A 12,582-nucleotide genomic window follows, 5' to 3' on the forward strand; every position below is an offset into this window, starting at 1 on the left:
AGATAAAACAGAACAGACAAGACTTGGAAGGCTTCAGACAGATCCTGAAAGCCATGAACACATCCTGGTCCCAGTCCAAAATTGGGGATTTCTCCCTCTCCCATGCTTAGAGACTGCCACTGGTGAATTATGGGGTTAGCTGATTGAAAGGGTCTGATAAATAATATATGTTCATCAAGTATGGATTTAAGGTTGGGAGGAAGGTATCAGTGAGTTTAGAACAGCTAAATGGCTCAGTGGCTAGAATATTCAGTCTAGAGTCAAGAAGACTTATTTTCTGAGTTCAAATCCAGCTGCAGTTGCTTACTAGTTGTGAGACCCTGGGCAAGTCAATTAATCTTGTTTGCTTCAATTTCCTCATCTATAAAATGAGGCGGAGAAGGCAATGGAAAACCACACCACTATTTTCTGCCAAGAAAATACCAAATGGGGGTCACCAAGAATTGGACACGACTGAAACAACAATAATGAAAACAAAATCAGTAAATTTAGGGAAACTCAGCAGGTGAGATTGTGCAAATTTGGCAACAAAGAGGGTTTCAGAAAAGGAGGAACAAAAATTCCTTTCTGAACTATCCAGAGATATCTTATCTAAACTTTGTTTTTATCTTAGCACCTAACTCACTCTCCACACATACCCCACTCCTAACCTGCACCTGTGTGGGCGTGTACATACACACACACACACACACACACACACACACACACACACACAGAGATTTAAATATTTGTTGATAGTGAATTGAACTGAATTGAACAAGCTGGAGTCAGCATCAAGGAATCAAAATTATGTAGGAAGAAACAGACTGACATTAATTCAATAAATTCATTCAAAGATCAGAGATTGAACATTTGAGGGAGACAAGATGAATAAAATGCATTTTTTATCCTCTTGAAAGTCTCTTAGTTTAATGAGCAGTCACTGCACTCATTGGGTAGCCATTTTGGCTGGACATCAAAATACTGTTGTCCAAGTCTCCAGGATTGTTTGTTTGTTTGTTTGTTTGTTTTAGAATACTTTAGGTTTTTTTTTTTTTTTAATGAAACTTTTTATATGGTCTTTGGAACATTGTTACAGTCTGCATCCAGGATCATGGATATAAGAATAAGTGCGATTTCTACGCTTTTCTCTAGTTTCATTCAGTTCCTTATCTGTTAGCACTTCAGGAATTCACAGAATGCACACAGAGAAGGAATTCTTGGCAAACATGAGTACACACCAAGTTGTTCTTTCTTTTTTTTTTTAAATCTGTAAAAGTCTCTGAGTGAAATGGGGAGAAAATAATTAGTTGATATGGAAATGTTTTACATGATTGCATATGTACAAACTTTATCAGATTTCTAATCATCTTACAAAGGAGAAGGGAAGGCAGGAAGGGATAGAATTTGGAACTCAAAACTTAAAATAAAAGTTTAAAAATTACTTTTACATGTCTTTGGGAAAAATAAAATATTATTACTAGAAAGCAAAATAAAATAACTGCGAGAAAGACCTGGAGTCTTAAAGGTGAAGTAAGTAGATCCAAGTGAACATTGTACACAGCAACAATAAGATTATGTGATGATTAACTGTGATGGACTTGGCTCTTTTCAACAGTGAGATGATTAGGGCCAATTCCCATAGAGTTGTGATGGAGAGAGCCATCTGCACCCAGAGAGAGGATTATGGGGACTGAATGGGGATCACAACAGAATATTATTTATTTATTTATTTATTTATTTTTACCATTTTTGTTGTTGTTTGCTTGCTTGTTTTTCTTTCTCATATTTTTTCTTTTTGATCTTATTTCTCTTGTGCAGAATGATAAATGTGGAAATATGTTTAGAAGAATTACACATGTTTAACCTATGCTGGATTAGTTGCTGTCTAGAAGAGGGGGGAGGCAGGGAAAGAGGAGAAAAATTTAAATGCAAAGTTTTGCATGGTGAATGTTGAAAACTATCTTACATGTATTTTGAAAAATAAGAAGCTATTAGTATAAAAAATAAAATAAATAAAATAATTGTAAATAGTATAAAAAGAAAAAATAATTAGTTGATAATGGAAATATTTTGCATGATTGCACATGTACAAACTATATTAGATTTTTTACCATCTCAGGAAAGGAAGATAGAAGGGATGAAGGGATAGAATTAAGAACTCAAAACTTAAAAAAAAATTAAAATCATTTCAACGTGTAATTGAGAAAAATAAAATATTATTAGAAAAAAATGACTGTCAACATTATAAAAAATAATTAATTGAAATCCTAACAAATATATAATTTCCATTTGGATAATGTTTTAACATTTTCAAAATATCTTCCTTTAGAACTCATGAGATGCTTTAATTAATTTAGTTAATTTAATTAATGTTTTAATATCTGCATTTTAAGAAGAGATAGCAGCTACAGAAAAGAGCTGCCCAATTCCAATAGACTTGTGATAGAAAAAGCTATCTACATTCCAAGAGAGAATGATGACGACTGTATATAGATCAAAGCATAATATTTTCACCTTTTTTTGGTGGTTGTTGTTTGTTTTTCTCTTTCTCATGTTTTTCTCCTTTGATTTAACTTTTCTTGTGCAGCGTAACAAATATGGAAATATTTTTAGAAGAATGGCACATGTTTAACCTATACCAATTTACTTACTGCCTTAGGGGAGGAGGAAGAGAGGGAGAAAAATTTGTTACACAAGGTCTTACAAAGGAGGATGTTAAAAACTATCTTTGCATGTATTTGGAAAAATAAGATACTATTAATTAAAAAGAAAAAAGAAAGAAAAGTTCTGCCCAGTAGAGAATGGGATTCTAACCCAGATCTCTGAGTTCCATGAATAATAAGCATACTCCACTGCCCTTTGCCTCTCTTCCCAGCTGGGAAGAAACAGTTTCTATTAGAAGTTTAGAACAATGACAGTGTTCTCCAATCCAGAAAAGTAAATGATCAGGTGTATCCTTTGCTTCATTGTACCTTATTTATGTTGATGTGAAGAGCAGGCCAAGGGGAAGCTACCTTGGAGGTTTCCATTTCCATCTTCTTCAAGTGGGCAGCAGCTTCGTTGTAAAGAATGGGAGGTCCTGGGCTCAGTTCTAAAGAGAAAAAAAAATTCATAGAGTAAAGCAATTTGAAAAAAAATTAGGTTTTTAAATTAATTTACTATTTTAAGTAATTAATAAATTAGCTCATTAAACTGAACCATTGGGACAAACTTAGGAAATCATTTGACGTTCAGTTGTTTCAGTCATGTTCTATTCTTTATGACCCCATTTGGGTTTTTTTTGGCAAAGATACTGGAGTAGTTTGCCATTTTCTTCTCCAGCTGCTTTTACAAATGAGGAAACTGAGGCCAACATTGTTTTTTGGTTTTGTTTATTTTTTTCCCAGCAATTGAGGTTAAGTGACCTGCCCAGGATCACGCAGCTAGGAAGTGTCTGTAGCCAGATTGACTTCAGGTCCCCCTGTCTTCAGGGCTTGCATCAAGGGTGTACCCTGGCCACGTTTTGCCCCTGACCCACAACCCCATCTCTTAATGAGCTCTAGGGAGATATCAGGATTAACTAGCTGAACCAGGGCAGGACATCCCTCGAACTCAAGAGAAGTTTTGGGTAGTGGTTAGAGGATACTTCTGGACCCTAGATTTCTACTGGTGAAACATTGGAAATTCTAGAATAAACTAGATCTTCTTACAACTCCCAGAAATCAGTAAAGATCTTGAAAAGATCCCAAGTCTCTTAACAGAGGAACTGGAAAGGCAGTGAAAGAGTGTAAAAAAAAAAAAAAAACCCACAAGACTGAGATTGGCTTTGCCTCATAGACCGGGAAGTAGTATGGAGGGCAGGGGCTGGCCATGGGGTCAGAAAGATTTGAATTCAAGTCCAGCAGCAGACATTATTTGTGCGGCCCTGGGCAAGTCACTTAACTCTATTTGCCTATTTCTTCATCTGTTAAATGGGGAAATAATACTGCCTATGTAACAAGGCAGTTGTAAGGATTAAATAAGATAATATTTGTAAAGCACTTTGTCAACCTGAAAGCACTGTGTAAATTTTATTGTTATTAATAACTTAGAATCATAGCCTTTTAAAGCAGAAAAAGACTTTAGAAGCTATCTCATCCAACTTTCTTGTTTTAGAGATGAGGGTACTGAAGTCATAGTATCAGAGGCAGGGAGAGAACCCAAATGACACATTCTCCTTTCTCTCTCTCTGTCTCTCTGTCTTTGTGTTTTTCTCTATCTCTCTATCTCTGTGTGTATCTCCCTGTCTTTCCTCTCTCTGTGTTTCTGTCTCTGTGTGTATGTATGTCTCTTTGTCTCTGTGTGTGTCTCTCTTTCTGGTCCTCTCTTTCTTCTGTCTCTGTTTCTTTCTCTCTGTCTCTATCTCTTTCTCCTCTAGAAAATCCTTTTTGTGAAAATGACTTCAACTAATGCAGATCAATAATGTCAACAATGTCACAACATAAGTCACAGAAATTATAAGAGAAAGTTAGTGGCTCAGTGTATAGAAGGCTGAGCTTGTAATAATAAAAAAAAAAACTGAATTCAAATCCAGTCTTGGACTTTTCCTAGCTGTACGATTCTAGGCAAGTCACTTAACCTCTATGTTTTTCAGTTTCCTCTATTGTAGAATGAAAAAAAAAATATGATCTACCTTACAGAGTTTTTGTGAGGATCAAATGAGATTTTTTTTCATTTTTATTAAAGCTTTTTATTTTCAAAACATGCATAGACAATTTTCAACATTCATCCATGCAAAACTCTATGTTCCAAATTTTCCCTTCCTTCTCCCCATCCCTCCCCTAGATATCAAGTAATATGTTAAACATGTACAATTCTTCTATATATATATATTTTTTCACAATTATCATGGTGCACAAGAAAAAATGAGATAAAACTTGTAAAAGCATTGAGCACATATAGTAAACATGTAGTACATGCTACTTAAATGCTTCATTCCTTCCTTTCCATTATATAGCTTTGAAGATTTTCATGGGGAAATGTGAGATTCAGAGACCTGTGTGTGATACATAGACAGTATTATTCAGAGGCAGGATTTGAACACAGGTTATCCCATCTTGTCCATTATCCCCTGGGCCACACTGTCTCTATAATATAATTTATATTCTTAATAACAAGGCTAAAGTAACTGAGTCCATAGCCGATGAACACTCTTCTAGAACTTGATTGTCATGGCCAGTACAATGACCCAAACAGCACTTTGCCCATTACATCAGCTCTGTGTTAGAAACACTACAGTGAGAATGTGGTATGGAAGTTGGCACTATTTAGTACCCAAGACAGACTTCCCTGAGGGGATCGAGTGAGTTCTGTACACTGTGGTCATTTATTGAGACCAACAATGGCACATTGTGTCCCAGTAGGTCAAGAAATACAAGCCCCAGCAAAGAAATGAGAACATATTCTTCTGTAACCTGAGGAACACAGAATGTCCATCCCACTCCAATTATTTTTCCACTTTTGGGTCAGAGCTCCCAATAGTCTTAGGAGAATTTTGTATTTATATTTCAAACTCATCATCATTTCCCCATTGTCATCAAATAAAACAATTAAATTTAACCATTAAACAGTCACAAGAATGATGGATTTGGCATTGAGAGGGATCTATTTGAATCATAACTGCTATTTTGCTATCTCAACTCTCTCCCTACTCAAATCCATTCTCCATTCAGCCACTAAAGCAGTTTTCCTAAAACAGATATGACTTTTCACCTCCCCAGCTCCTATACACAACATGCCAGTAAACTCCAATGGCTTCCTATTGCCTTTGGGATCAAATACAAAATACAGATTGGCATCCAAAGCCTTTCATAACCTAGCCATCTCCCACTTTTCTGATCTTGGGACACTTTACAACAGAATTCCAATCATAAAGAAGAGATCCAGATAGTCAAGTTTAATTAACTTACTACTGGGGGTTGGGATTCCGGTAGTCATCTCTTTGCTTTCAAGAGGGACTGGTATTCCATAAGTGGAGTGGTGTTGGTGTTGGTGTTGGTGCTGGTGCTGGTGCTGGTGCTGGTGTTGGTGCTGGTGCTGATGGTGGTGATGGTGGTGATGTCTTCCTGGTACTTTGGTGGTAAATGGGGTTCCCCCATTTTCTTCAATGTTGAATAGCAGCAGATTAGAATTGTTGAGCACTGGTGAGGGCAAAGGATAACTACAGGAAATAGAAAAAAGTTAGAACTTAGACAAACAAAACCCCTCAACATTCTGGTCTCTGTTTTTTCCCCAACTGAGTAACTGCTTTTTCTCAAGTGAAGAGGGGCTATAGGAAAGAAGTGATTTTTTTTTTTTTTAAGGATAATGTGTCATTCTTTAAGTTGTAATAGTGGCTCCCAATCATTCTAATTATGAGGGCATACACACACACACACACACACACACAAATACACATATTCAGTGATGAAGGCTAAGTAGCAATTGACTCTTTATGCAATCTCATCTAATCAAAATTTCCTCTTTCATCTAATAAAAATATCAAATAAGTAAATCTAGGAGGAAAGGACCAAACTGAGACCTGTTAAAGACCTTAGCTTTAAAAGGCCGAGATCTCCCATTTCATCCAGGACAGTTATTATGATCTACATCTGGCTACTGAGCTCAGCTGGCTCTGGATGGGAAAGTGAGGCAGGTGAGCCTGTACAACCCCTCTCACTTAAATCCAATTCCTTTGCATCTCATGGTATCACCTCTCTGAAGTCATGGTCCTTTTTGAGAAGGAAGGACAAACAACAACAATAATAACAACCATCACTTCTATGAGATACACACACACACTATCTATCTATATACACACAGCATACATATGTACACAGACATTTTCATTTATTAATGTATACATGAATGTTGTTATTTTCATATATATAGGATATACACCAATTTTCATATGTGTATATATTTATATATTGTTATATGTATATATATATATATATATATATATACACATGTAAATCTCTATGTGTAGATAGAGAGTAGTTGTATCAATTAATTAAGGAAATATATGATGACAAAAGGCTACTATAAATTCAATAATGCTTTGAAATGAAATATTAATCACAAAAGTGAGAAGGCATGGGGTATAGTGGATAGAGAGACAGCTTGGAATCAGAAAGACCCATTTTCAGTTTCAGTCTTTGACAAACTGGCTAAGTAACCCTCGACATTTAACCTCTCAGCTTCCCAGACAATTCTCTAAATTAGAGATGACATAGCATTTTGTCCTGAGGCCCCAGAACTTCCAAGTACAGACAAAAAGAGAACAAAAAGTAGTTGGGAAATATTCAACAAAATATCACAACACAGAGATAATGTTAGTATATAGTTTTCTAAATTGATATGCACCAATAGGGATTTTAATGTACGGTTGAGTGTCTCCTTCCTATCTCCATTTTTATTTGGGTTTGTTGCACTGCTCTATAGTAAAAAAAAATCACAATACTGGGTTTTTTTTTTTTTTTTTTTTTTTTAGTTGATTCACTTTGTCTGACTCTTTGTGGCCCCATTTGGGATTTTCTTGGCAAAGATACTGGAATGATTTGCCATTTCCTTATTCAGCTCATTTACAGACGAAGAAACTGAGGCAAATAGGTGAAGGGACTTGCCAAGGGTTATAAAGCTATTAAGTATCTGTGAAGATTTGATTTCAGGTCTTCCTAACTCTAGGCTGGACACTCCCGTCTACCTAGCACTCAGTATGTCTGCCAGAAACCCCCAGTGGGGTCACAGAGTGTCAGAGAGGAGTGATATGACTGAACAATAAGAAGTACCTACTCCAAGTACTGAGTTAAACACTGACAATACAGAGAAAGGTGAGAGACAGTCCTTGTTCCCAAGCGGCTCCCACGGGACCAGAAATCAGAAGATAAGAGTTCTGATTCCCATTGCCATTGTACGGTCTTCGTTCTTCCCTCCCCGAGTTAAAGTATCCTTCTTCGTGAGCCACTTGGCTAAGGTTTCTCCCTGTTCCAATGGCTTATGCTTTTCTGTTGCTAAGAGAGAAGGGAGGACCTGAGGAAGTTAGCTTGGCTTCTCGCTAAAGTGATTCCCTATTCAGAGCCAGTACGTGTGGATGTTTTTGTATCCATGTGTATATGATTACAGTGAAGAATGCAACTGTGTTTCTAGATGAAATAGTCCATTCTTGTAAAACTAATCCCTAAGCAATGAGCAATAACTCTGAGTGGAGATAGTAATCAAATATTTGCTTCCTACATGGCAGGACAAAACCATAACTATGCATCTATTCACCTGGGGCAAAAACAGTGGGGGTCCCTGGAGTGGGAGGGGAGAGCAGCTACATGCTGATAGCTCAGCAATGAGTCATTTCAGGAGACGGGTGGCTTGATCCTAGACCCACTGGAATGGAGGGAAGATGGGACCATGGAGGTGGCTGATGCAATGAGGGCTTGCTTTTCTTTTCTTTTTTTTTTTAATTGAAGTTTTTTATTTTGAAAACATGTACAAGGATAATTGCCCTTGAAAAACCTTGTGTTCCAATTTCCTCCCCTTTCTCTCCATCTCCTCTCCTAGATGGCATGTTATCTAATATATGTTAAAAACATGATAAAATATATGTTAAATCCAATATAGGCATATATATTTATTATTACATATTATTGAACAAGAAAAATCAGATCAAAAAGAAAAAAAATGAAAAAGAAAAGAAAATTCAAGCAAACCACAACAAAAAGAATGAAAATGTTATATTGTGATCCACACTCAGTTCTCAGAGTCCTCTCTCTGGGTAGTAGATGGCTTTCATCATCACAAAATCATTGGGACCTGACCTGAATCACCTCATTGTTGGAAAGAGTCACATCCATAAGAATTGATGATTTTATAATCTTGTTGCTGTGTACAATGATCTCCTGATTCTGCTCATTTCACTCAGCATCAGTTCATGTAAGTCTCTCCAGGTCTTTTTGAAATAATCCTCCTGATTGTTTCTTACAGAACAATAATATTCTATAACATTCATATACCACAATTTATTCAGTCAATCTCCAACTGATGAGCATCCACTCAGTTTCCAGTTTCTTGCCACTACAAAAAAGGCTGCTACACTTTTGCACATATGGGTCCTTTCCCCTCCTTTATGTAAATTCAGATCTTCTTGAGTTCAAGTCCAGTTTCCCATTCACTACTTCAATCAATCAATAAACATTTATTAAGCATCTACTATGTGCCAGGCACTGGTCCTAAGCCCTGTGAATACAAAAAGAGGCAAAAGACCTTCAAGAAACTTGCAACTTAAGGTTGCCTCTGTTAGCTTTTGCTGTTTTGACTTTGTTTTTAAAGATTTTTCCTTTGTCACTTGCAGAATTTATTGATTATTATCAACTGGAATGGTGTTAAATTAATCACTGTGTGTGACTTTAAGTTTGTAGTCTTGGATTTTTTTTCAGGAGATGATCTATGGTATGGATTTTTAAAATTGGTGCCTTTTTCCTGTTTACAGAGATCCCAGGTAGTTTTCTTGTATTATTTCTTGCATTATGATTTTCGAAATTTTCAATTTGTGTTCTTCTGGGAAATCTATAATCCTTAAGTTATCTCCACATACCCTGTCTTCAAGATAATTAGTTTTGTACAGAGAACATGTTTTCTTTTAATGTTGTTGCTTTTTGCTTTGCTTCTTCGATTGTCTTTCACTTCTGTGTATTTTCATTCCCAATCAATTGTCCTCTTCTTTGTTTCTTTAGTGAGATTTGCTGCCACAAATTCAAGTTCCTTTCTTCCACCAATTATTTCTGCTGTATAGGCCATAAATTCTGTTCTCAATTTTTATTTCTCTTTTAAAGCACTCTTGAATAGCACATTGTAGTTCTATGTTCTTCTCAAAATCCACAAAAATGTCTGCTTCCTTGATGCTGAATCCTTTTCCTTTGTTTTGTATTTTTCTATGATGTCTATACTTGCTTATTAGATCTAGAAAGCACATTTCCTTCTGCCTTTAATATCTTCTCCATTGATTCATTTGCTTATTTTCAAGGTCTTTGCAGTTTCGTCTTCCTGAGATCTTTGGTAATTTTAGTCTCCCATCCACCCCTTATTTCTCTTATTGCTTATTTTCTGACTCCTCTTCTGATAGGGCTTTCCCTAGAGGTTGGATCTCAAAGAATTTCAGCCTCCACCCACATTGGGAAATCAGCCTAATTTTCTGCCGTAAGTGACTTTTCAGGGGACAAAACTAGCCTCAGCTGAATGCAAGGCTCTGACCCTCAGATTTATTGGAATACCATATGGTACTCCATATATGGTGTCCTGTCTTATTCCCTCTGTTCCTTAGGTCCAGCAGTACAAGGTGCTGTCACACCAATGCAGCACATCCTGCCTATCAAACCTACAAACATTTCTACCATTTTAAGTTTGAATTTTTGTGGAATTGATAGGAGGAGTGAGGTATCAGGATATAGTGCTGAGCTCTCTTACAAGCCCAGATATGTATCCCGTTCCTCAACTCTCCTCCAGAGTTCTATTGCAACACAGAATACTGCTGGGGTACTTTGTGAACTCGATAAATTTCTGTAATTCCCTGGCACTGGAAAGGGAGTCAGGGTGTGGGCTTACATTTTGTCTTTAGGTCAATCTTTAGCTTTGACTCTGGTAATATGATGGTTGGTTGGGGAGGTGATACTGATTGAGCACGAGTTGGGCATTGGTTCATATTCTTTTTATCTTCTTTTGGGTTCTTCAGATTCTGTATCATGCAAACAATTAAATTACTTTATCTTTTGTTACATATGTTTTGTAGAGATCTGAGAGATTGTGAAGATCAAAGAAAATGTCTAGTCCTCCATCTTGTTGGTCACATAATCTGGAAGTACTAGTTTTTGTTTCTTATTCTGCAGTCTTTTGTTGTTTTTTTCTCTCTGTTTCTCTCTCTTTCTTTCTCTTTTTTCTCTCTCTTTCTCTTTCTGCTTTTCTTTCTCTCTCCATTTCTCCTAGAACTGATTTTCTTCAATCCTCTCTAGGATTGAATGCTACCCCTTCATTACTCATAGCCCCTCATAATAGTATCTACTTAGAACAAAAGTTGATACTATTTTCTCTTCATTACATTTCCACTTTCATAAAGTCTATTGTCTCAAAGTTAGGCTTTAAGAAGGAAGCAGTTGAATGCTACCCTTCACTACCCATAGTCCCTCATAATAGTGTCTATCTAAAACTTTCTCCTAGTTATATCTCCACTTTCATAAAGTCTTCTATTATCTCAAAGTTAGACTTTAAGAAAAAAGCAATTTGAATTAATTTATATAAAGCTGTGAACTACTTAAAATCCCTTTAATTCTGGCAGGTATATTGGCATTTTAAAATACTTGCTAAAATACTTGTTAAATTCAAATGAATCTCTAATTGGTAAAATATTAGCAAGTATTAAAAAATGTGAGATGCTGCCTGATACTAGCATATAGACTAGGAAGCAGGAGAACATGTACTCAAGTCTTGCCTTTGACATATAAATAAGACTGGAGGGCCGCAAGCTATTCACTTAAATTCTTAATGCTCTCAACTCTATATTGGTAAAGTTTCCTTTCTGGCAGTTCTATACACAGATAAAATCACAGGTCTAAATTCCACCCAAAGTAAAGAATTTTAGAGGTCAGCTCTTTTAGAGCAGGGCTTCTTTTTCCATTTGCAACACCTTTTTGCCTGAGAAATTTTACATGACCTTGGATATATAGGTATATAAATAACTATGTAAATCAAACATTTATGATAATAAATTATAATTTTGTGACTCCTACATTCAAATTACAAAACTCCATATGGGGTCAAAACCACAATTTAAGAAGCTGAGCTCCAGGGCAGAGACTCTTTTTATATCCTTAGTACTTAGTATAGTGCCTGGTACATAGTCAACACTTAATAAAAAGTTTATTAGTTTTGTTGTTTGAGGGCTAGCTTGGAAGAGAAATGGGAGCAGTTCCTGGCACTTCATGCTTAATAAGTGCTTGTTTATAATATAGAGAATGCTTAGTGACAACTCATATCATATCATAGGTCCCAAGCCTTAGGCTTCTAGGGGAAGTAGAGATCCACAGAGTGATAGCTAGGCAGGGTTTCTCCCAGGGCACTGAAATTCAGAGAATCTGACAGTATTTTCATCCTTTTAGCTATCAGAAACACATGATGACTGTGCTCACGAATAAGCAGTTAAAATGAGAAGCAAGAGCCAAAGTCCTCTTCCACCTGGCCCCTTCCATCCCTGCTGTGAGCTTTCCCAATCCCTTCCCTCTCACTGCCTGCCCAGAAGTGCTAATTATAGAGGGCCTGTTCTAAAGGGAATCTGCTCTTTCACACATTTTGAAATTCAGAGAATTAGAAACCTAAAAGGCTCTGTGCATCTAGGAACTAGCTATGGAACTGAGTACTTGTTTCATGTGTATAATCTTTTGTGAATAAGTCATATCCCCCACTGGCTTGGGATGAAGCTATTGTATTGACACTGATCCTGAGTCTTAAATTCAATATCTCCGAGGTTGTTCAATCAGTTCAGTAGTGTCCAACTCTTCGTGATCCTATTCGGGGCTTTTCTTGGTGAACATACTGGAGTAATTTGCCATTTCTTTGCCCAAC

The 12,582-nt window shown here is 36.5% G+C and overlaps 1 protein-coding gene across 1 annotated transcript in view; it reads right to left on the minus strand.

The window, feature by feature from the left end:
- The window catches only part of EPB41L4B (erythrocyte membrane protein band 4.1 like 4B), a 221,204-nt gene that overhangs the window by 48,875 nt on the left and 159,747 nt on the right, over nucleotides 1-12,582 (minus strand). Inside the window, exons 16-17 of the mRNA XM_074281837.1 lie at nucleotides 5,910-6,160; nucleotides 2,955-3,073 (exon numbers count right to left, since the gene is read on the minus strand). Of these exons, the coding sequence (XP_074137938.1) occupies nucleotides 2,955-3,073; nucleotides 5,910-6,160 (370 nt within the window). The remainder of the gene's footprint in view (nucleotides 1-2,954; nucleotides 3,074-5,909; nucleotides 6,161-12,582) is intronic.

The sequence above is a fragment of the Sminthopsis crassicaudata genome, chromosome 1 (genome assembly GCF_048593235.1).
Source record: "Sminthopsis crassicaudata isolate SCR6 chromosome 1, ASM4859323v1, whole genome shotgun sequence".
In the NCBI taxonomy this organism is placed as follows: Eukaryota; Metazoa; Chordata; class Mammalia; order Dasyuromorphia; family Dasyuridae; genus Sminthopsis; species Sminthopsis crassicaudata.